Source organism: Podarcis raffonei, chromosome 2 (assembly GCF_027172205.1).
Source record: "Podarcis raffonei isolate rPodRaf1 chromosome 2, rPodRaf1.pri, whole genome shotgun sequence".
Lineage (NCBI taxonomy): Eukaryota > Metazoa > Chordata > Lepidosauria > Squamata > Lacertidae > Podarcis > Podarcis raffonei.
Window position 1 is genome coordinate 79,225,563 of NC_070603.1, and position 25,729 is coordinate 79,251,291.

Sequence of the window (25,729 nt, forward strand, 5' to 3'; positions counted from 1 at the left end):
GTATTTATTTAGACCACCAGGGTGACACTGCACATTTGAAAAAGAGGACAGAATGGAAGAGAAAGTAGGAACAGCTCTGCCAATTCCTCCACCTCCTCTTTCCATGAGAAATGTGCGAGTTCCTCCTTCAACATTACAGAGTTAGTGAAAAGAGCAAAAAGTGTGACGTCTCTTCCTACACTTTTAGGTAATATACGAAGTCACTCTGGCTGGATGATTGATTGTATGTGTGATGTATTACCTACTATGGTGACCGATATTTGCTGCCACGTACATTCTGTTAGCGCACCGGTACAAATGTTTGTCAGCACAAGCATTTCTGCTTGCCCAGTGGAACAATTTCCCCTCTTCTCTCCCCATACACCATCCTGGGGGTTCTCCCAACCCCCACAGGGCAAACTGAGAGGGCACAGGGAGGAGGAGACAGGGGAAAGCCCTTTTGTGGGCTTCCACTGGTGGGACCAGTTAGATGAATCTGGCCTTTTGCTTTTAAATGTATTGTAAGTCACTTGGAGACCTTTGTGTCTAATAAAGAATAATCCAATCTCGTACAGGGTCAATGATAAACATAACGAGGTGCAAATATCTATATATATGTCCAACATTACCTAATTTCAGATGTTTTGAAAAAACACAAAAGGAAGGCACTGTACTAAATTCACATCTTAGATTAACAAATATTTGCATAGATTATGCATTAAGATGGAAATTGCCAATAGGTTAGTAAGGCGGGCATCTAAAAAAAAAAAAAAGCTATGCCATTTGGAAAGTATTTTTGTGGACAAGTACTATGCTTATAAAAATTGTGAAATCCATAGTACTTATAAACTATATTTTCCTTGTTGTATAGCAAAATTTATATTTAATCTTGCAAGCCAGTAAAGGAAGAAAAAAAAGAACAACTACAAATAATAGTATTTTAAGGCTGATAGCTATTGCTATAAACAGAAAAGTTTCCAAAACTATGAGCTACTCTTTAAAAGTCTAGATTATGTTCCAACTACCAGGAAACAGTTTTCAAAGATTTAGGCCATAAACTCTCCTCACAGGCTACATAATCACACATTTAATGTATTCCCTTCTAATGCAAGATTTAATGTACTAATGAAAGTCTTCCAAGTTAATTTGGACACAAATAGAACTCTATTTTAGTAAGTGTTTGTACTTTATTTTTTAAAAGCTCTGCTACAAAAAGAATCCAATTATAAATGGTAAAAAGCGTGTCTGGTGCCATCAACTGTGAAAGGTATATATGTGCTTAACTGGCCAGGCAGGTTTAGTAACAGCATTTTTTGTGCAAAAAATATGCCACAAAACATGCTTTCTGTGTAACAAATGTGGCACATCTGAAGCACCCAAACCCTAACTGAGAATTGTCTTTAGTACAAATGATTATCTATTTAGTATCAGCATCAGAATCTTGTGTGTGCTCTATGTGCTGCTTCTAGCGATATCTGTGAAATCTGCCTATGCATCTACATTCTATGCTAAACTGATTTTGGCAAATGCATTTCCCTCTTCTATTGTTTTGTGTCTTTAGCAAGCAAGTGTGTTTTATTCTGATCTAGCAATGTTGAATGATACAAGACAACTTCATTCATCTAAGGAAGTTGTACAATATTTTGAAAGAAAAAACTGGATTTAGGGCAAAGCAATTTGCAACTTATTTTTATATAACCTCTGATTGAACCAGACAAACTCCACAGATCATCTGCATGGTAGCTGAGGGCCAAAGCACATGATCTGGGCCAGTGGCAAAACAACCAGAAGACTGCTCCTCCGCTGCCACTGCTAGAGTAAAATGTGACTTAGCCCTGAGTCTTGAGGGAAAGAAAAGAAATCCTAGGCAGAAAAATGCATTTATTTGTAGCAAATAATTCTTGTTTCCCAGTGTCCAAGATGGGTGATTCTTTCTATATGGTACTGGGATGCTTCTTTTGAGAGATGCATTTTACGCCTGATTAAAAGATTTCCTACACAATAAACTTGTGGGAACCAGCTATTGGTTGTACGAAAAAGACTGAGGAAAAACAAAGTGCTTAGTTTCTTTCCAGTGATAAGAGACTGCTTTGAATGTTTTCTCACCAAGTTCCCCCATTAAAAGACCAGACCCAATAGTCTAGGGATACAATCCTGAATTCTACCCTGCAGTACATTCTGCCATCTTCCATCGGAGAGATCCCTAGGACAACTAGCACTACATGCCACTTGAGTATCAGACAAGGTCATTGTTGTCTCTGTTTATGGATGCATATCTGTTCCCGCCTTCCCAACCACAGATAAGCCCCTATTACACATTCACCAATCCCCAAATAATCATTACCACCAACTCCACCATCTCCTGGTAGGGCATCAGGTTTAAGCACTCTAGGAAGGGAGGGACCACACACAAAGAGTAGCTGGTTAGCCATCCCATCTGCTGCAACCTCATTACCACTTTTTCAATGAAACACTTGCAAGCACACAAAGATCCACAGTGATACAGGTGGCTTTGGCAGCTGCCAGTTGCTTGCACTATTCTGTTAACAGCTCGTGCCCTTTTACTAGGCACTGGCTCCAAAGGGTGTCAGAACACTCTGTAAATACGAGATAGGTTCGTATTACTCTTTAAAGTTAGGTCTCAAATTTACCTATGTTAGTGAAGAAGCAACAAGCATTTGTTCATAACAAAAGCCAGTCCCTTCACAATGTTTGGTGAGCTACAGTACAGTACAATCTTATCTGTATGACTGGCCTGGAGAAAGAACTCAACTTGTAGCAAATTCAGGGCTATTCAAGGGCTACAAGAGTAGGCTCACAAGGAACCCAATTTGGAAAAAGACCCATTGTATTCTGTTCATTCACTCTCAGGCTACAGAATGTCATACAGAATGTCAGACAACACTAACAGCTGAGTTCTGTGTATTCTCAACATACTTGCTATAAAATGTGCATAGATCGGAGGCAGCAGGTCGATTCTGAAACGTTTGGTGGTCCCAGAATAATGTCTTGAAATGGGAGCTTGTGACTACAATCTTGTGAACAGAGTCCAACAGGATCCTGTTCACTTAAACCCTGGAAATCTTATACAGATCACACCCAGAATGTAGATTTAAGGATCAATTTCTAAAATCACCACCGTCATCATCATGGGAGCACCATCATGTCAGAATCCATCCAAAGTGATCCTAAAGATGTAATGGCATCATCAAAGAGTTAGCTGGAGAAGACCCTTACAATACTCAGTTGATTTGAGACCTGGCTATGATGTAAACTTTCCTGCGCAACACAGGCACATCAGTTTAGGGCTTGGCCTAAAGGGGATGGATCCAAGCCCACTAGGCACAGTTGCTAATCAGCTTCCATTCATTTAAATTATGCAACCGAAGTGCCTGGAGGACTGTACTCACAGTGTAGAAACATTTGTTTGATACCAACAATTAGTTAAGGTAATCACTAGAGTTTTCTGTAACTCCCAAATACAGTGATCAGTTACTGCTGGGCAATCAGTGCTTTTTTAATTTCTGGATGCAGTGGACCTGACGTCTCCTGGTATGAAGTCCTATTTAGAAGCAAAACTTCTTTGTCACACCTCACACTGCATTGCTATGTAAAACGTAGTTGTGAAAACTATCCCTAACAGAAAGTAAGGCCTCTTTATTTATTATATCTAACACACTTGAAATCAAAGCCACTGCTCTCAAAACTACAAGCAAAAACACAACAGAACCCATTTTGGGTCCATCTTTGATCGGAAACAGTGGGATGAGTTTTTTAATTAAACAAATTTTACGGTCAGTTACTTTGTATGACAAAAACCAAAACAGACAGAAGGTGCCATATTTTTTATAGCTATGGGTGGCTTTTCTGATTAATCATATCAATTTCTAAAAATGATCTGAGATACCAAACTTATCCAGGTCTTTTCTCTTTAATGCTAATTGAAATAATCATAAATTGATGTTTTTGAATTATAATCTGAATTTACAATATGCATTTTCCTAACACAATCAGGGACTTCTGAGTGTCCAGGTGCAGGGACCTGCTTTTCAGAGACTTTGTCCTTTGCTCTGAATTGAAGGCCTTTTAATAGGTACAATACATTAAGCACTGAAAAGCTGGCTTAACAGCTTGCAGATACTTTGGAGTTGAAACCAAAGAAAAGTGCACCGAAAGTTTACTTTCCACCCCCTCTTTCTTCTGACAGCCCCCCAGTCCCTGTTGTATGTTGTATGGGGGATGTATCACGGGGGTGGGGGGAGAAAACTGAGAGGAAAGAGGAGATCCCTGAAAATCAGGTGGAGACACCTTCTGCAAGTGGGAAAGTCAGCTTCCTTTAGCCTCCGTTGATGCATTTTTTCTCTGGTTTCAATCCTTTATTCATCCTATTTTAGTTTTAAGGTGCTAAAAAGAGGGGGGAAATGTGGGCAACATCTGCACATCTTAACTACAGGAATAACCTTAACCTGAGACGAACATAAACTCTCCTTAAGTTAAATGTGCTGAGCAGAAACAGTCACATAGTTTCATTAATACATTGCAGACCTACCCAAAAAAAAAAAAAAAAGATATATATTTTTTTCTTACAGAAACGAGAAGATACCATTTGAAAGAGCGTGCTGTGGCATTGACTAATAGTGGCAGGAGCCACTATTAGTCAAAAAGGGTTATCCTACAACTCACAAAATGTGTCCCACATTGGGAGCTCCTGAGCCAAATTCTGACATGAGAGCAATTGCTTCATGATTTATAGGGGCTCCATAACATGGGTGGACATTTAAGGAAAATTAACAGGGATCACCTATACCTGACTGTGCAGTTTACAGACACTTATCAATTTCTTAACAAAACTGGCCCAGACAAACTTCATGAGGAGTTGATTTCATGGCACACAAAAATAAAACAACCTTAAATAATTTATGATTTGCAATTTCCTCCACAAATTTAATATCTAAAGTTAAATAAGAAGAAGCCCTAGCTGGATGACATCCTATGGAAAAAATACTCCAGCAACAACATTAATGATCAGCATATGTAACTGAAACTAAGCTTCAATAAAAATGATTTGATGCACTGCAGCAATTAAAGAAGCAAATGGTAAAAAAACAAAAACATCATATTTTCATAGGTACTGAATATGAATTTTGAATGAAATTAATAACACTGAATATTAGAGGTACACAATGTAATCTCCAAGAAGGGGGCTATAAAAATGTGCAAAATAAATGATGAACAAACCTTAATATTGACATTACAATCCTAAGCCTATTTACTTGGAAGTGAGCCTGATGAATTTTCAAAGGCATTTACGTTCCAAGAAGGTTCTGTTGAAATCAGTAGGACTTCCATTCAATGAAATGTTTTTAGGATCAAGTCTTCCAAGATGGAAATAAAGAAAATAAATTAGTGACCCATGTGTTCAGTTCAGTTCTGCTCATACTGGTTTCTCTATTTGTCTGAAAAATGTGAGACAAAAAAACTGTCCAGCTAGCTTTGCACCCGCAGCATTAATCAACCCTCACCAGATGCTACATTTAATGTCTAGAAAAACCTATCTTCTATGGAGGTTCCTCATATTGAACAAATGTTAGCTGATTTGTCCTATATAGGAAACTTTCAAGTATTTCATACTTGAAACGTCCCTGCAGAGAAATTGAATGACACTGTGTGGTTTCTGATTCTTTGATTCTTGGAATGCTGAGAGTTTAAAAACAGAGGCAGTGTTAAGACTCACTGACATAAAAGCAGAAGTGTCTTCTTCTGTACAAGCTTCCATGTACAGGGATTTACAACAGGTAACACAGTAATTTCTTGTTCAGACAATTTCATACAAAGAGATCCCAGTGGCTTCCTTCTGTGCAACTTAACTTTCAAATTGCACAAGTTCCTCTGAAAGGAATGTGGTAGAAACTGCTACAGAGTAACGGCTGTGGAAGGCTAACTTTTAGATCTACAAAAGAAAGCCCCTTCATATTTAAAAGTATCCTGCAAATGTTAATGTCTAACCTACAAAAATATTGGGCTTGCAGGAAAAGGATACTGCTGCTTTGTTATGCAGCACGGTGTGTGTGTAATTATAAGGGAAGGACAGGTACCCTCGTAATTCCAGTAAGAGTTAGAGATAACATAACCTGCATCAGCAACCACACCCCCATCCTTCCACATCCTTGCTGTCAAGTTTGATGCTGTCTGTGTTTTGCTCACTGAACATGGGGCCTCCGTGCCTCATCATTAACTCTGTTGCCATCTTTACAAAAGCCTCCTCCACGTTGCTGGAGTCCTTTGCAGAAGTCTCTATGGCACAGGTGATGTCATAGTGCTCAGCCAGACTCTGAGCTTCCTCTAGCTGAACCTCCCGACGGTCACTTAGGTCAGACTTGTTTCCTGGCAGGAGAAAGTGGAATTGTTTACAGATTAATTTTGTAAATGCATCTCCTACGGTCAGGGAAAGTGTTCAGCCATGGGAGGGAGGGGAGAGACACAATAGCAGTGACTCGTGGAAGGGTGCTTGGAAAGGAGCAGGATCGCACAGGTGAAGGAAGTAGGCTGGAGATGAGATGCCACTTATCTTGGAGATGAGAAAGAGCAGGTGAAAGTAGAAGCTGATAGAAAGTCTGTGGAGGAAGGACGAAGAAATCCAAGCCACTATAGGTTTATAACATTTTGCACTCTGGATTGTGGATTTAAAATTTCATCCTGTTTTGATGCTTAGAAAGCATTCACCTTCAACATGGTTACTTTGTCTAATTAAAGGTTCTGTGCAGCCCACACGCTATAAATTCCTACACTAATGTTCATTTTCCTTATTCTGTATTTCATTGGCGGTGTTTGGACATCACAGTAAACCATGGTTTGTCTTGATTGGAATGAGTCTAACCTCCACCCAGGCTCACGCATTCCCCAATCCCCTGTTAGGATTCCTGCTCCATGTTGGGAATTCCATTCCACCCTTGCTGCAGATATGTGGGATTGTTACATGTCACATGTTTGCAGCAAGGGTGGAATGGCATTCCCAACATCCCCTCCTCTGGCACAGCCACAAGGATAAGACTGAAAGCTTTCGCTTCCACTTTTTATTAACTGCAGCTTATCATGTCATCCAAAGCCAGCTAACGGTGGTGAACCTTAACTGGAGAAGGTGGAAACAAGCCAGCTTCAAACCATGAAACTGGCTTGTTTCAAACAATCTGTAGATGAGATTCACTACCAAGGATGTAACATTAAACTGTGGTTTAAATACAACTTTTACCTCTGGAAGTAATATGATTCTGAATGTCTACCTACAGTGCCAGTTCTAGACAAACATTGTATATATAAACTGCAATGAAGAGTAAAATATATCCGTAACAAAGTACATTTGGCATATTGGACATAAGCTATAGTTGTTTGTGCTATTCAGTTTAAAGCGGAACTCAGTTCCAGCACCTCTCAGGTGGACGCCATTGCCATTATAAGAGAACAAAGGAGGCATTCATGGTGAGTTCCTCTTTTTCTAGAAAAACAGAACTGGCTTAAAGTATGTTGGAGCTTTACCATATATTATAAACTATAAGAGTCAAATCCTAAAGGACTTGAAGGCTCAAGAGTGCTTTGCTCAAATAATTCTTAGTATTTTAAAATGTATTTTTGAATTTGAAAAAGAATAAAGGCTATAGAATCCTAAACCAGTTTTTCCCAAGAGCAAACAAAAATGCATGATGTGGAAATGTGAACTGCAGTAGGAGCCAAAAGCCAAAGCTTTCCAAACTCTGAGAATATATGTCTCTTCATCTCCAAGATATCCAGGAAATAAAGAAAATGTCTCTGCACTGGCTGCTATTGTCCTATTAAGTAGAGGAATAGCAATTTGTATTTCTAGCTCATTCCAAAATATACCCCACACTCACCAATCAGCAATTGTACTATGTTGGAACCTGCATATTTCCTCACATCCTCGATCCAGCGAGGAATAGACTGGAAAGAGCCTCTCTTGCTGATGTCATAGGCTAGAATAGCTCCATTGGCACTTCGATAGTAACTCTGGGTGATGGTCCGAAACCGTTCTTGACCAGCTGTGTCCCAGATCTGCAACTAAAAAAATAAAGAAGTTGTTAGGTCTTAGAAGATATTGGTTGTATTTCTCAGGCGATATGCCTTATCTCAACATGGGGGGGGGGGAAATATTTACTACAGAAGTGTACAGGTTTTTTTTTTGTTTTAATAAAAAAATTAAATAGAGAGAGAAATGGGTTTGGATCCCTTCCAGTCGGGATTCAGGCCTCATCAAGGGACTGAAACTGCCTTGGTCGCACTGGTTGATGATCTCTGGCGGGCTAGGGACAATGGTGAGAGCTGTTTCCTAGTTCCGCTGGATATCTCAGTGGCTTTTGACACCATTGACCATAACATCCTTCTGGACCGTCTAGAGGGGTTGGGAGCTGGGTGAACTGTTATGCAGTAGTTCTGCTCCTTCCTCCTGGACAGTGTTCAGAAAGTGGTGGTGGGGGATGAGTGTTTAGACCCCTGGGCTCTCACTTGTGGGGTGTCTCAGGGTTCTGTCCTCTCCCACATGCTTTTCAACATCTACATGCAGCCGCTGGGAGAGATCATCAGGGGGTTTGGACTGGGTGTTCATCAGTATGCGGATGATACCCAGCTCTACCTCTCTTTCAAATCAGAATCAGTGAAGGCCCTGTGTGAGTGTCTGGAGGCGGTTGGAGGATGGATGGCAGCTAACAGATTGAGGTTGAATCCTGACAAGACAGAATTACTGTTTTGGGGGGACAGGAGGTGGGCAGGTGTGGAGGACTCCCTGGTCCTGAATGGGGTAACTGTGCCCCTGAAGGACCAGGTGTGTAGCCTGAGAGTCATTTTGGACTTACAGCTGTCCAAGGAGGCCCAGGTCAATTCTGTGTCCAGGGCAGCTGTCTACCAGCTCCATCTGGTACGCAGGCTGAGACCCTACCTGCCCGCAGACTGTCCTGCCACAGTGGTGCATGCTCTAGTTATCTCCTGCTTGGAGTACTGCAATGCGTTCTACTTGGGGCTACCTTTGAAGGTGACCTGGAAACTACAACTAATCCAGAATGCGGCAGATAGACTGGTGATTGGGAGCGGCCACCGAGACAATATAACACAAGTCTTGAAAGACCTACATTGGCTCCCAGTACGTTTCCAAGCACAATTCAAAGTGTTGGTGCTGACCTTTAAAGCCCTAAATGGCCTCGGTCCAGTATACCTGAAGGAGCGTCTCCACCCCCATTGTTCTGCCCGGACACTGAGGTCCAGTGCCGAGGGCCTTCTGGCAGTTCCCTCGCTGCGAGAAGCCAAGTTACAGGGAACCAGGCAGAGGGTTTTCTCGGTAGTGGCACCCGCCCTGTGTAACGCCCTCCCACCAGATATCAAAGAGAAAAATAACTACCAGACTTTTAGAAGACACCTAAAGACAGTCCTGTTTAGGGAATCTTTTAATGTTTAATAGACTATTGTATTTTAATATGTTGTTGGAAGCCGCCCAGAGTTGCTGGGGAAACCCAGCCAGATGGGCGGGGTATAATTATTAAATTATTATTATTATTATTATTATTATTATTATTATTATTATTAGTGGACCATGTCCTATATAGGAAACTTTCAAGTATTTCATATGAAATGTCCCTGCAGAGAATTTGTTTTAATAATATTTTTAAACATGAGATGAGAAATGGGTATATGTGGACCATGTCTACAGATCAGAAATCTCATTTCAATCTGCCACTGTGTTTTCAAACTCTGCACACATATGGGCTGTCATTCTATTCAAACAGCTGCAGATTAGAGTTGTAGAGTTGGAAGGGATCCTCAGGGTCATCTGGTCCAACCCCCCCTGCAATACAGGAATCTTAACTAACACATCCATGACAGTTACAGATAGGTAGCCGTGTTGGTCTGCCATAGTCAAAACAAAAATTTTTTCCCCTTCCAGTAGCACCTTAAACACCAACTAAGTTAGTTCTTGGTATGAGCTTTCGTGTGCATGCATCTGAAGAAGTGTGCATGCACACGAAAGCTCATACCAAGAACTAACATCCATGACAGATGCCCATCCAACATCTGTTTAAAAACGTCCAATAAAGGAGAGTCCGCCACCTCCTGAGCAAATCCATTGCACTGTCAAACAGCTCTTACTGTCAAAATCTTATTCCTGAAATCTAGTTGGAATCTCCTTTCTTGTAACAATATTTTAAATAACCTGCTTACAAGCTATACGGGTTTTTGTACACCAGTACTTGTAGTAAGCACTGCAAATAACAAGGCCAGTGGAAGTGATGGTATTCCAGCTGAACTATTTAAAATTTTAAAAGATGATGCTGTTAAGGTGCTACACTCAATATGCCAGCAAATTTGGAAAACTCAGCAGTGGCCAGAAGATTGGAGAAGATCAGTCTACATCCCAATCCCAAAGAAGGGCAGTGCCAAAGAATGCTCCAACTACCGCATAATTGCACTCATTTCACACGCTAGCAAGGTTATGCTTAAAGTTCTACAAGGAAGGCTCAAGCAGTATGTGGATCGAGAACTCCCAGAAGTGCAAGCTGGATTTAGAAGAGGCAGAGGAACCAGAGACCAAATTGCAAACATGCGCTGGATTATGGAGAAAGCTAGAGAGTTCCAGAAAGACATCTACTTCTGCTTCATTGACTATGCAAAAGCCTTTGACTGTGTCGACCACAGCAAACTATGGCAAGTTCTTAAAGAAATGGGAGTGCCTGATCACCTCATCTGTCTCCTGAGAAATCTCTATGTGGGACAAGAAGCTACAGTTAGAACTGGATATATAACAACTGATTGGTTCAAAATTGGGAAAGGAGTACGACAAGGCTGTATTTTGTCTCCCTGCTTATTTAATTTATATGCAGAATACATCATGCGAAAGGCTGGGCTGGATGAATCCCAAGCTGGAATTAAGATTGCCAGAAGAAATATCAACAACCTCAGATATGCAGATGACACAACCTTGATGGCAGAAAGTGAGGAGGAATTAAAGAAACTTTTAATGAGGGTGAAAGAGGAGAACGCAAAATATGGTCTGAAGCTCAACATCAAAAAAACGAAGATCATGGCCACTGGTCCCATCACCTCCTGGCAAATAGAAGGGGAAGAAATGGAGGCAGTGAGAGATTTTACTTTCTTGGGCTCCATGATCACTGCAGATGGTGACAGCAGCCACGAAATTAAAAGACGCCTGCTTCTTGGGAGAAGGGCAATGACAGGCCTAGACAGCATCTTGAGAAGTAGAGACGTCACCTTGCCAACAAAGGTCCGTATAATTAAAGCCATGGTTTTCCCAGTAGTGATGTATGGAAGTGAGAGCTGGACCATCAAGAAGGCTGATCGCTGAAGAATTGATGCTTTTGAATTATGGTGCTGGAGAAGACTCTTGAGAGTCCCATGGACTGCAAGAAGATCAAACACATCCATTCTTAAGGAAATCAGCCCTGAGTGCTCACTGGAAGGACAGATCGTGAAACTGAGGCTCCAGTACTTTGGCCACCTCATGAGAAGAGAAGACTCCCTGGAGAAGACACTGATGCTGGGAAAGATGGAGGGCACAAGGAGAAGGGGGCGACAGAGGACAAGATGGTTGGATAGTGTTTTCGAGGTTACCAGCATGAGTTTGACCAAACTGCGGGAGGTAGTGTAGGACAGAGGTGCCTGGCGTGCTCTGGTCCATGGGGTCACGAAGAGTTGGACACGACTAAACGACTAAACAACAACAACAACTTGTACCTTGAACTTAGGCTGGTAGCTAATTGCAAGCTAATGCAATTTGTTCAAGAGTAGAGCAATAGGATGGGAATATTCTGTCCCAGTGAGCAGTGAAGTTGTCTCACTTTGCACAAACTGCAGCTTCTTGGCAAGCCTTGAGGGCAGCCCCATATAGAGCACATTGCAGTAATCCAATCTGGAGGTTGCCAGCAAATGAATGACAGTGGTCAAGGTACCCTGGTTCTGAAATGGATGTAGTTGTCTTACCAACTGAAGCTGGTAAAAGGTACTCCTAGCCACTGAGGGACTGGGCCTCTAGTGACAGAGATAGATTGCATCCCCAGCTGCAAAACTGCTGCTTCGGGGGGGACTACAACCAATCCAAATAAGACAATACCCACAGTGTCTCCATCTTACTATCAAACAGTCAATTAATAGTATCAATTACTATCAATATTGGCCCTCCTCCAGCCCACCACTTGGTCCCGCCACTGGTCCTGGGCTTGCATAGTTTCTCCTGATTCAAATGTTACAGAGGAGAGATGGGTATCATCAGTGAACTGATGACACCGCACCCCAAATCTCCCAATGACCATGCCAACAGCTTCATTTAGACATTAAACAGCATTCGGGACATTACAAAAGATTATATTTAACAAAACAAATTATCAGATAGCCCTACAGAAGGTTCATTTAATAAGAAATCAATGTTCTTTCAAAATATCTGCATAAGCAACACATGGGTTTTTTTTTAATTCCTTGTTGTAAAATCAAGTGCTGAGCAAAGGTGAGCAAGTTACTAAAGTACACAATAATTTGAAAAGTATTCAATTTCTGCCCAATTAATATAGCTAATTTGTGGTAGATTTATGAATAGACATCTCTTCAGGGTCAAGTAACAAAAACTAGAGATGCCCCAAGCTCACACTTGATTGACTTTGATGGGCAAATCTTGTAGCATCTGGGGTTGTACTAGCAGCCCCTGTAGTTTGCTTTCATGGACCTACTACAGCAGGCATAGGCAAACTTGGCCCTCCAGCTGTTTTGGGACTACAACTCCCACCATCCCTCGCTAACAGGACCAGTGGTCAGGGATGATGGGAATTGTAGTCTCAAAACATCTGGAGGGCCGAGTTTGCCTATGCCTGTACTACAGCATGATTTGCTGTTCATAAGAACACAGCTATCCAGTGTCAAGCTACAAACTAGCCAACCTTGTCAGGGTATTGCTTCAGGCATTTGCATGGGTAGAACAAAAAGATCTATTTTAGCATTCAAGATCAGGAAATCCTGCCAGATGCATGTGAAATAGAATGAGAGTTAAGTGTCAACATGGAGCAATCTGATAACTAGCTGCAATGATCCGTAAATGCTATCTCCTTCTTCCTTGACCTTCCTACCACAGTAACAGCTTTTTGCAGTTATCTGTTGATAAAACAAAGACTTAGAGGATGCAGAGAATTCTTGTACAGTATTCTCTCAACTTGCCTCAAGGAAGTACTTCTCATGATGACACTGCACTTTCTCAGTTCAAAGCACAAAGTTACTGCTGTAAAGGTGCAGTTCTTTCCACAGCTAGTAGGCCACAGTAATTTGGTTTGCTGCCTAGAACATGATAATATAAGTGCCAGCCACACTTCTGGATAATGATTGTAACATTGCTGAGCAAGCAATATAAATCCTTCTTCCCACATCCCCAAACCATACCCTGAATCTAACCACTAGCACTCAACATCCGAAGAGGTTATTAAAATGGGAACCTAAACTGACCAGTCTCCAGACAAAGGGTGGATAAATCCCTTGTCAGTTCTTTTGTTTCATACACAAACTCAGTCTTGAGACATTAGCTGGATGGTCCAACAAAGCTAATAGAAGTTGGCAAGTCAGAATTCCAAAGTGACTCACAGGAGAGAGGCACTTCAGGCTCTTGCCCACCAAAGCAATTATGGGGTGGGAGAAGACAACAGAAATGACTCCCATCCTGATTAATACTATATGGCGTGGGGAGTTAACCTGCCCTTCCCATGCAGTAACCCCAATGCTTAAACATACTAGTGATAACAGCCATGGGAAGGAGGAAGGCAGGGAGGTTTCAGGGGTAATTGCAAAGCAAATGGGGGCACTCCTCATCACTGTGATGCCTGGGAGAACACGGATGTGGATGGATTGCTCCTTCTTATTTTCTTTGCTCTACAAACTATTTTGCCAATTCCCTCTCTCACATTCAGTTCCCACCCTCATTCTGTTCTGGAAGGTTGGGGGATGCTATGTGTGTCATGTATTCAGTGAGACTGAAATGCATTGTGGTTAATTAACACATCAACTATCCCCACAGCCTTCTGCAATTAAAAACACTATCCTGATTTACCTCTTAAAATAAATACCTTTAGTTTTTACTGAACAAAATAAAACTATGGTACCCCTGTAATCAAGAAGAATGCAAATGCAGCTTGCAGTATTTTTCTCAGAACACATATTCAAGCTTACGGAAGGTTTTCAAACTTGTAAAAAACTGCCCATTTGACAATGGTTTTATGCGAGGAGTAAGCAGTCACACAGATAAGACATTGGTCCCATTTTATCTTCCTGCAACAGGGTCAAAGCTCCACATATGGGAAAGCTCATTTAAATCAAGCCAAGTACTGAACACCGCTAAGGAAGTCTGAAATGTCATTTGAATTTCTCAAATGTAAGACTATCCAAAATTAGTTCAAAATACCAAAAAAACCCTGTGTACCATCTACTAGTGGGATCTAAAGGCAGACTATGTGTATCTAGTTTCTTCTACAGTAATGTGTAACTGCCAATCATAGGAAATTTATTTTTATTTTATGCCACATGTAAGAAGCCTTCTTTAGCTTTTCAGCTGGCATGCTCTACTCCAAGAGCCCTTCAGAGAGACACCTGGTACTAGGTGGAGTCCCAGGAAGGAAAATATTTGCAATTCATGTGTGTGTTTGGCATATAAACTTGACCAAGCTTCAGTCTCAGAGGAAAAATGTCCCAACAGCCTTTTTGCTGGGGAAAAAGGAAAAAAGAGACTAAAAATATAAATGTATATTTAGATAAAAATAAAAATAAACCTTGGGGGCGTTAATTAATGGAATCCTCTTCCAACACATAAGGTAAAGTAAAACTACCATGTTTATTAATGTTTTTCATCCACCCCAGCAGCTTACATAGCCTATATTTAAAAGTAGATACATCTACCACATAGGAAATCATGTAGGTCTCTCTCTCACACACATACTACAGCACAGAAGGGAAGCTATGGCCCTTGAAATGTTGGTGGGTTCCACTTCCCATAATCCCTGACTATTGATCACGCTGGCTGGGGTTGAAAGGAGTTGGAGTCAAGTAACATCTAAAGGGCCACAGCTTCCCCACCCCTGAGCTACAGCCTGACAATGTTAGTTAATTTTCCAAGGTTGTATCTGATGAAGTTGTACTGATAGTGCAAAGAGTGTCTTGAGTTTTAATCCTGGTACGGACGCACTCTGCACTGCACAGTCATAGCAATGTCTATGGTAATGAGCATTTGCCCTTGGGAAAACAGTATCACTCTGCTATTTGTTTCGAAACCAAGATGGCATCTGGAAAAGCATTCTATTTACTTTGCTAGTACTTTGGACAGTTTTCTAAGCCACTTTAGAAAGATGAGTCATATGATAAAGCAGTTGCGCGACAAGTCTGTTGACATTTGTTGCAAGCCTATTCTTAAACCTGTTTAGCACCGTCTGAAGCACTTTTCCAAACCAGCTTAGAAAATCCTGGTGTGATGCTGAAGAAAAGGATACAGTCATAACACCAAACATATTTGAGGCTCTCTCCTATTACTTTTATGCACTGTGCATTCTAGGTACTGTACATGTCACATTGTGGACAGGGAGATTCAAAAATGGTTCTTAGTGTAATCCCTTAGCTTCCATTTCTCAGTCAAAAAGGGGAAAATGGCATTTGCTGTGAGGTCTAACAACGTAAGAGGCACAAATAGCCTAAAGATATGTCAATTTTTTAGAAAGGTACTGTGTTAGCATGATTTTAAAAGGACATTAGACAGGCAAAAACAAAACCTTAGGGTTGCATGAGGCTGAAATCACGTTTAAACTGACTTGCCAGTCCCTGTGTGTGCAGCATTAGTACGTAAACGCAGCAAACACATAGGCTATGGATCCTAAGTCTGTGTGTAGCAACAGAAAGAAAGAAAGAAAAGAAAAGCTTACAGTATTACAGCACAAGCCTTTGTAGTTAGCAGCACTCAACAGATGTGTGACGTGGACTGTTGGGAGCTTTATGGCTTAAAACCAAGTTAACTAGGTGATAACAGAACACACCCTGATAATTAGAGAACTGTGTACCATATCCTGTACATTTTATTATCGCCACTGATGTGATGGTGATTTTGAACAGTTTATGTAACATCCTTTTGAAGTTTCCTTTAGGTATGCTCCAACAGAGGTTATCCTGGAGCTTCCTCATAAATAACTTTGGAAGTATTTCGAATTCATAAGCAATTGCAGAAAGGTATACAACATTCCCAAAGGGATTTCCATACAAGGTTATGTATACACATAAGGTTTGAAATGCACAGGGAACATTTTTTCGCAGAGCACCTTTATACATAGCACTTTTCAATTGTATATCCCTTTTTACAGTATTATACGCCCACTGAATTGCTTCACTCTGAGGAACTGGCACTGTTACAAGTGCCACATAATCCTTGTTCAAAACTTGTAAGAAGTTGATCTTTCATTGTGGTAGCCACCCACACATGGAGCTCCATGCCTACTCACACGAGGCAGGTGCCTTCACTATACTCTTTCTGGGGCTTCCTACAAACATTTTTATTTAGGCAAGCCAATACAGACTTAAGAAGGTTGACATGCGTATTAATATCTTATTGTTGATTTCTAAAAAAAGTGTTAAATACTTGTTTTTAACTGATTTTTACTGATGATTTTATTGTTTTTTGTAAACTGCTCTAAGGTTTTAGTACAATCAACTGATCTATAAATATTTTTAAATAATCAGACTTTGCACAAAACAGGAGTTACTATCTGTACTATCAGCACATCCAGATAGGCAGTTTCCCAAGTGGCGTGCATCAATGTTCTCTACATCCCTCTGCCATAATAGGAAGTGGCCTAAGAAAATGCACTGTATATACATGACAGCAGCAAGCACCTGAGAAGCGCATCCTTGACACAAAATGGATTAAAACCATTCCTGCAGTATGCTCTTTAGATCGACCAGCAGTGTGGGCCAGGGAAGACATTGTGCATCCAACTCTGTACAGTGGTACCTTAGTTCTCAAACGCTTTGGTACTCAAATGCCTTGGTTCCCAAACACCGAAAACCAGGAAGTGTCCTGCTTTTCAAACATTTTTCGGAAGCCGAACGTCTGATGCAGTTGTCAGCTTTTGTTTCCAGGGCGCCTGCACCAATCAGAAGCCGCACCTTGGTTTTTGAACATTTCGGAAGTCAAATGGACTTTTGGAACGGATTAAGTTCAAGAACCAAGGTACCACTGTATGTGTGTTATCGCACGAAGTGCACACAGTCCAAACTTTCTCAGCTACCACACCTGATGCCCTTACCTGTTGGTCTGGGGTGGGGGGGGGCAAAGTTTGTTTGTTTGAAATTAGTATAGTGCGTTTAGGGTAAAGTTCTAGCACAAACCCTTCAGCAAAGTCTGTTGGCAATGAATTCAGTGCACCTCTGTGGATGTCAGGAGAAGGACAGAGAGGTCTGGTGCCACCTAAGCCCGCCTTCCCCCACACCTGTTACCTGCCTAGCTAGTGGGGGTGGGAGGAGCAAGAAGCCCCTTCCCTTGCAAACTGGGGCGGGGCGGGGGGTCGTGCCGAGAGGCAGGCCAGCCAGCCCCCCTTCTTGCTTGTCACCCTCCCTCCTCTCACACTCGGTCCAACCCCCACCTTGACCCGCTTGCCCTGGATCTCCAGGCTCTTCATGGTGAAGTCCACACCGATGGTGCTGCCCTGCCTCTCGGCGAAGGCCCCGGTCTTGAAGCGCTGCACCAGGCACGTCTTGCCTACGCTGGCGTCGCCGATCAGCACCAGCTTGAAGAGGAAGTCGTAGCGCTCCTCCGGGTCCGGCCCGGGGGGCGCTCCTGCCACGGGGGGACCCGGCATGGCGGCAGCGGCGGAGGCGGCGGCGCTGGGGCACCTCTTGCCGCTGCTTCCTTTGGCCTCCTCAGCTCCACAGCGGCGGGGAGCTCCGCGGCGCCGGGCCCGGCCTAGTGCTGAGCTCGCCGCCCCTTGAGCGCCTGTCTGGGCCGCGACTGCGACCGCCTCAGCATCGTCCCCGGCCCCGCCAGACCGGGTGACTGGGCATGCGCAGTGGGAGCCGCAAGCTCTTCCTCATGCATTTGCCAGGAAGGGCGGGCGAGAAGGAGGGAAGCGTCGCCTCAGGTGGCGGCAGGCGGGACGAGGGGCGGGGAAACTCCGACCTGCCTTCACACTTCGCGCTGAGGGCCGGCGCAGAGAAGCTGCGAGGGGAAGCAGCCGCCTGAGAGGGGTCGCGCCTCAATTTTAGGAAAAGAAAGACGCTTCCCTTATACTGAGGGCGGGAGGGAGGATTTGCCTACCACGTGTACGGAACCTTAAGAACACGTGTAAGTGCTTAGCAGAGCCGGCCAGCCCAAGGTGAGGCTTCTGCCTTAGGCGGTACCCCGTGAATTTTGGCCGAAATTGTGTAAGGTCTTGCAATGCCTGCAAGCAGAACACTGGAGGAAGAGATCCCAGTGGAACAAATGGGCTCTACCAGGTTTTTTTTTAATTAAAAACAAACAAACCCAGATCCACCTTCCTTGTGGTCTGGCCTTTACTGGGCAGCCTCATTAGTCCTTTCGATAGTCACGTGTGAACAAGCTCTTTTAAAAAGTTTTCCCTCATAAGGCAGTCCTGTTGATGTTTCCTCTGAAGACCCACTGATTATTCCCAGGTACAAGTATACATAGCCTATGTTACATAGGGATGCAGATTTAGGCTGAAATCCAATAATTTGCTTAGAGGTTAAGTCCCATTGGTATAGGTTTGCACTGTTGATCTCAGAAATAATTGGTTGTAGAAAACAACAGGAGGCCAATTTCCATCTTCCTCATTGCTGGCCTTGTCAAAACAGAGAAGGAAAGGCAGGAGGGAATCAACTACTCATGGAACTTTGAAGTGTCAGCCATAGCTCTAATGGCTTTAGCCCAAACGTAGCAGAGTTTTCCTGCACAGCGAAGAAGCTAGTTGAGGTGGAAATGACTAGTCAGCTAGACTCAGAATAACTATTTACAGGATTTATTAAAAGGAAAAATAAAACCAGCAGAGTTTCTGCATACAAAACAAAGCAAAATAAATCCTTTCTTTCTCTCTCTCTTAACCATACACAGCACTCCTACTCCTAACACACCCCACATCACACTGTCCTAGCAATCCCTAGATAACAGAGTTGAGTGCTGGTCGTTAACCAATCAGAGTAAGTAGTTTCTAGGTCAAGCTGACCTTGGCTTTCTGCCAAGAGTAAATTGACACTGCCTTGAGTTACCGTAATTGTGTGAAGCCAGAATCTGTAAGTTTCCCATGAGAACCAATTAACAGAAACTCAACACCCCCTCACAGATTCTGCTGGACAATTAACATCAAATACACCTATGTAGGAGATTATTTTTCCAGCAAACCTAAACCCTTGCACATTCGCTTGTTCTTTACCTTTGCCAATGGTTTAGTTAACACATCTGCTACATTTTCTTCACTTGATACATAAGTACAGGTGATTACATTGTCTTGTACACAGCAACGCACATTTTGGTATTTTACAGAGATATGTTTGGAACGCGATTTGAAACCCTCTGTTTTACTTAAGGTTATACAAGCTTGATTATCAATGTAAACTTGTACTGGTTCTCCACAATTTAAATTTAAATCTGTTAACAAATGCTTAAAATAAATCACCTCGTTGCACAATTCACTCAACGCGGCGTACTCTGATTCCGTTGATGACACACTTACAACGTCTTGCTTGCGTGACCGCCAGCTGATTAAAGCTCCACCGACCATTATGACTAGTCCTGTGACAGATTTTCTATCCGGCAAATTTCCCCAGTCACTATCACAGTAGCAACTCAACATTTCATCCTCTGAAGAATTTAATTGTAACATATAGCCAATTGTCTGTTTGAGGTATCTCAGAACTTGTTTTACCCCTTTCCAGGCATTTAGTGTGGGTTTTGAGACCAATCTACTTAATATGCCTACTGCATAGCTAATATCAGGTCTGGACCACTGTGCTAGATACAATAAACTTCCAATTACAGAATGATATACATCAGGATGTTCAAATTCAGGACTCTCATCTGTATGAAGTGTTTTTATGAAACCTGGATCCATAGGCACCACTGCCCCTTTGCAATCCTGCATCCCGTATGTAGTCAGTAGTTGTTTAACTTTGTTCTGCTGACTAATTAGGCAGCTGCCATCTTGGGCCCAGCACACTTCCAACCCTAGATATGTCCTAACCGGGCCTAAGTCTTTCACTTTGAACTTACTGGACAATTGCTTGGCAAACCTTTTAGTTTGTTTATCTGTTTTGCAAGCATACAATACATCATCTACATAAATCAGACAAAACTCTTGATCACTGCCTGTACCACGTACATAAACACAATTGTCAGCTGTACTCTGCTTGAAACCAAATGACACTAAGGCCTCATGGAAACATTTGTTCCAAGATCTTGCAGCCTGTTTGAGACCATATAGAGCTTTGTTTAATTTCAACACTCTATTGGAACCTGTCTCATAACCAGGCAGTTCGGCTAGATACAGGTCTTCTGATATTGATGCATGTAAATATGCAGTCTGGATATCAAAATGGTTTAACAGGAGTTTTCTCTTTGCTCCAAGCGTTAGAATCAGCCTTACACTGTCCCCCTTAGCAGTAGGGGAAAAAGTCTCGTCATAATCTTTTCCAGGCCTCTGAGAGTATCCTTGAGCCACTAAACGAGCTTTGTATTTGTACTCTCCTGTCACCAGAGGTTTAAGTTTGTACACCCACCTGCAGCCTACAATCTTTGCCCCCTCAGGCGCTGCTACTGGTGTAAAAACCTTGTGCTCATTCAGAGAGGACATCTCTTCCTCCATTGCCTGTTTCCAGAGCTCTGCCTCCTCTTTTGGTAACTTTAACACCTCCTGAAAACTCTTGGGCTCTGCAATTACACTAAACACATTTGCAGTATCTGGAGAAAAACGCACCAGAGGCACTCCTTTGTTTTGTCTTTTAGATCTTCTGGGAGAAAATTTTTCTTCTGACCCACTTTCCTCCTCAGAACTATGACCTCTCTTTTGTTGCTTAACAACTGGTCTTTGGGCAACTCCACTTTCTTGAGAGCTCTTATCTGAACTTTCCTCCCCCTCAGACTCTGATTCTCTATGTTTACCTTCAGAGTCATGAAGCTCCTGGGAAGGTTCAAACCAAACCTCAGTATTGGCATGTAGTCTCTCCCAGCCACTATGTTCACAAAAACTGGCATTCCTGGAGATCACAATGCCATTTGTCCCTTCAGCAAAGCGGAAACCTTTTCCCAGCTCCTGGTAACCCACAAACACTAACTGTTTGGTCTTAGGATCTCCCTTCTTTCTCATTTGTTTTGGAATTAATACCCAGGCTTTTGATCCAAACACATGCAAATGGTCAATTTTGGGTTTTTTCTGAAACAATTTAAAGTATGGAGTTGTACCTATTGTTTGATGAAAGAGCCTATTTTGGAGATAACATGCGGTGAGCATGCTCTCCCCCCAATAAGACATGGGCAAATCAGCATCATCAAGCATGGCAAACATCATGTCTTGTAAAGATCTGTTTTTTCGCTCTGCAACGCCATTCTCCTCTGGGGAAAAAGCGTTCGTTTTTCTATGCCCAATGCCACGCTTTTGTAACCAATCTCTAAAAACATTTGACATAAATTCGCCACCTCTGTCCGTCTGAATCCTTTTGAGTTTAGTGGACAGAAATCTTTCCACAGATGCCACCCAGCCTTTAAACTTAGTGAACACGTCACCCTTATTCTTCATGGGGAAAACCCAAGAGTAACGCGTGGCGTCATCCACAATTGTTAATGAAAAACGCGATCCACCCCTGCTTACAGCAAATGGACCAATTACGTCCATGTGAACCAGCTGTAGCGGTGACTCACTAACTCTGTCACTTCTGGGGTAAGAGACTCTGTGGGTTTTAACCTTTTTACAAACATTACAATCAAGGTACTTGTTACAACTCTTTAAATTACCCCCATCAGCCAATTCAGACATTTTTAGTACACTTTTCCAGCAAGCATGCCCCATTTTCCTATGCAATAAGTGCACACAGTTGTCATGTATAGCTTTGTTATTCACTGCAGGCTGAGATTTACTGACTACTGCTGCAACTTGAGATCCTGCTTTAAGCCAAAACAAGCCTCCCTCTGACTTAGCAGTGCCTAAAATCTCACCAGCCTTCTTAATAATGCAACTGTCTCCTTCAAAATACACTTTAAACCCAGCTTTTAGCAAACAATCTACAGACATTAGATTGCTCCTTAATGAAGGCACATAAAGTACATTTTGCAGGCATTCATGAAGACAAGGAACAAAAACTGCACCCCCCGAAATCACTTCGGAAGTACTTCCGTCTGCTAGAGCCACCTGGCTGCGCTGTGCTGAGTTCTTGGAAACAAACAATTCATCTGAATTTACGATGTGCCGAGACGCTCCCGAATCGACCACCCAGACAGCTTGTTTCTCATCAGCAATCTTGACCTCGGCGGTCACCAGCTGAGCCGACTGTTTTCGTTTGAAGAATTTCCTTTTACGCTGCTGCTGCTGCTGATCTCGTCTCTGCTCCTGCACCGGCCACTGAGACTTGACCAACTCCGGACATTGTCGTTTTAGATGCGCTGAAGACCCACATCGGAAACAACGCCTAACAGCAAACGCTGACTCCTCACCGGTACGCTGCTTTTGCTTCACCTCTGGCACGGCATGAGAACTCCTTCCAAACCGCCCGCCTGTAGAAGCCTCTGCAGCCAACGACCTTTCTTGCCTCTTCTGCCACTCTTCAATCAAACGCCCAGTAACGTAACTGATTGATAAATCACGCTCCTGTATGCCTTCTAGAGACAAAACTAAATTATCCCAGCTTTCCGGGAGAGAACTCAAAATAATAGCCACCTTCTCCTGCTGGTCTAATGCACAGTCTCTTTCCTGTAGCGCAGCAAACTTTAACTGTAAACTGTGTAGGTGTTCCTGCATTGTAACCCCAGGCTGTAACATTGCCTTGTACAATGCCTTGCGAATGAACAGCTTGGAAACCGCTGTCTCACGCACATGGAGTTCTTTAAGTGCTTGCCACACACCTCTAGCTGTCTTGATTCCCCTCACATACGGCAACTGGGAATCTTCCAGCCCCAAGACAATTGTGGCCCTTGCTCTTTGGTCTTTATCGAGGTCTTCAAAATCAGGCTTCGCAGGAAACTTACTCACCACATGCCAGAGACGATCCCTCTGCAGCACTGCCTGCATGCGTTCTGACCACAGCAAGTAATTGGAGTCATTCAGACGCTCAAAAGCCATCTGAACTGGTTGTGAGGCCATCTTGAGAGCGATGTCCCTGGAACCTGGAACCAGCTACTCACGACCACAGAGAGAGAAAACAGGAACCACAGCACCCAGCACTCACACGCTGCAGCTGTTGTCCTTGTGTCCACTGCGTCACCAGCTCACCACAGTCAGGAACCAGCCAGTGTCCATCTGCTGCACCAACAGGAACAACAACTTCTGGAACTACTGGAACCAACGCCGTTGATGCTGACACCACCACAACTCAGGCTGGCAGCACAATGCCCATAACCTCATGGAACTTTGAAGTGTCAGGCATAGCTCTAATGGCTTTAGCCCAAACGTAGCAGAGTTTTCCTGCACAGCGAAGAAGCTAGTTGAGGTGGAAATGACTAGTCAGCTAGACTCAGAATAACTATTTACAGGATTTATTAAAAGGAAAAATAAAACCAGCAGAGTTTCTGCATACAAAACAAAGCAAAATAAATCCTTTCTTTCTCTCTCTCTTAACCATACACAGCACTCCTACTCCTAACACACCCCACATCACACTGTCCTAGCAATCCCTAGATAACAGAGTTGAGTGCTGGTCGTTAACCAATCAGAGTAAGTAGTTTCTAGGTCAAGCTGACCTTGGCTTTCTGCCAAGAGTAAATTGACACTGCCTTGAGTTAATTGTGTGAAGCCAGAATCTGTAAGTTTCCCATGAGAACCAATTAACAGAAACTCAACAACTACGATAGCTGGAGACGGTCTCTTGACTTGCCATATACGCAGAATGGTAGAATATTTTGTGAGGGCTATTCAGGTAAGTATGCCTTCCTTCTGATGTTAAGTAATCCCATTTGAGGGGGGGCACCACATCTTTTCCACTGTAAAGTTCAGTGAAGTCATAGGGTGATATTCCAGGACTCTGTACATTGTTTTTGAGAAAAGAAGTTAGCCCTTTCTATGGCAGTAAGAATTGTGCCCTGGGATATATCCCATGTTTGTGGAGTGGGTTCATTTTCCCTGCTTTAATCATTCTTGTGCTGGAGAATAAACTGTATAAAATACCACCCAAATATGCTACCTTAGGCTGTACAGTATCTTTTCCCCTCATAATACAATCACTACTTGTACTGTTATAGCCTAAGGCAACCCATAGTTTGTGGCAGCCTAATACTATTCCACATCATCCAGCTTCATTTAGTATTCCTGAACACTCAAATGAGTATGCCATGCTACTCCTCACCAGCCCCAGATGCTGGTGTGTACACATGATATTTTATTATGGAATCAGTGGAAACAGTACTTGTTTTTTTTCTATGCAGTCCACACAAGTGCATATTTTTTGCTCCTGAAAAGCACTTTATGAGAAACTGGTTTCATTCAGAAAATAAAAGCTCATTGAGATTGATTCTGCATTCTTCTGCAGTATGTCCATTTGAAAACAGGTGTAGGCAGTGCTATTTTTCTAGAAAAAGAAGTCATAGAATCATAGAGTTGGAAGAGACCACAAGGGCCATCGAGTCCAACCCCCTGCCAAGCAGGAAACACCATCAGAGCACTCCTGACATATGGTTGTCAAGCCTCTGCTTAAAGACCTCCAAAGAAGGAGACTCCACCACACTCCTTGGCAGCAAATTCCACTGTCAAACAGCTCTTACTGTCAGGAAGTTCTTCCTAATGTTTAGGTGGAATCTTCTTTCTTGTAGTTTGGATCCATTGCTCCGTGTCCGCTTCTCTGGAGCAGCAGAAAACAACCTTTCTCCCTCCTCTATGTGACATCCTTTTATATATTTGAACATGGCTATCATATCACCCCTTAAACTCCTCTTCTCCAGGCTAAACATGCCCAGCTCCCTTAGCCGTTCCTCATAAGGCATCGTTTCCAGGCCTTTGACCATTTTGGTTGCCCTCCTCTGGACATGTTCCAGTTTGTCAGTGTCCTTCTTGAACTGTGGTGCCCAGAACTGGACACAGTACTCCAGGTGAGGTCTGACCAGAGCAGAATACAGTGGCACTATTACTTCCCTTGATCTAGATGCTATACTCCTATTGATGCAGCCCAGAATTGCATTGGCTTTTTAGCTGCCGCATCACACTGTTGGCTCATGTCAAGTTTGTGGTCAACCAAGACTCCTAGATCCTTTTCACATGTACTGCTCTCAAGCCAGGTGTCACCCATCTTGTATTTGTGCCTCTCATTTTTTTTGCCCAAGTGCAATACTTTACATTTCTCCCTGTTAAAATTCATCTTGTTTGTTTAGGCCCAGTTCTCTAATCTGTCAAGGTCGTTTTGAAGTGTGATCCTGTCCTCTGGGGTGTTAGCCACCCCTCCCAGTTTGGTGTCATCTGCAAATTTGATCAGGATGCCCTTGAGTCCATCATCCAAGTCGTTGATAAAGATGTTGAATAAGACCGGGCCCAAGACAGAACCCTGTGGC

The 25,729-nt window shown here is 42.8% G+C and overlaps 1 protein-coding gene across 1 annotated transcript; it reads right to left on the reverse strand.

The window, feature by feature from the left end:
- Positions 1–4,639: 4,639 nt before the first annotated feature.
- On the reverse strand, positions 4,640–18,051 carry RAB43 (RAB43, member RAS oncogene family). Its single transcript, XM_053377711.1, has 3 exons — positions 17,640–18,051; positions 7,866–8,049; positions 4,640–6,363 (listed from the first exon to the last, which is right to left on the reverse strand). The coding sequence occupies exons 1-3, from the start codon at positions 17,853–17,855 to the stop codon at positions 6,116–6,118; spliced, it is 648 nt and encodes a 215-aa protein (XP_053233686.1). The 5' UTR covers positions 17,856–18,051; the 3' UTR covers positions 4,640–6,115.
- Between the last annotated feature and the right edge of the window lie 7,678 nt (positions 18,052–25,729).

What these genes read in the sequence shown, in the direction of transcription:
- RAB43 (XM_053377711.1), bottom strand. Translation starts at nt 17,855, where the DNA reads ATGCCGGGTCCCCCCGTGGCAGGAGCGCCCCCCGGGCCGGACCCGGAG. An exon ending in TCCAGGGCAAGCGGGTCAAG is followed by an intron (nt 8,050 to 17,639) that starts GTGGGGGTTGGA and finishes TTATTTTTTTAG; the next exon opens with TTGCAGATCTGGGACACAGC. An exon ending in CATAGTACAATTGCTGATTG is followed by an intron (nt 6,364 to 7,865) that starts GTGAGTGTGGGG and finishes TTCTCCTGCCAG; the next exon opens with GAAACAAGTCTGACCTAAGT.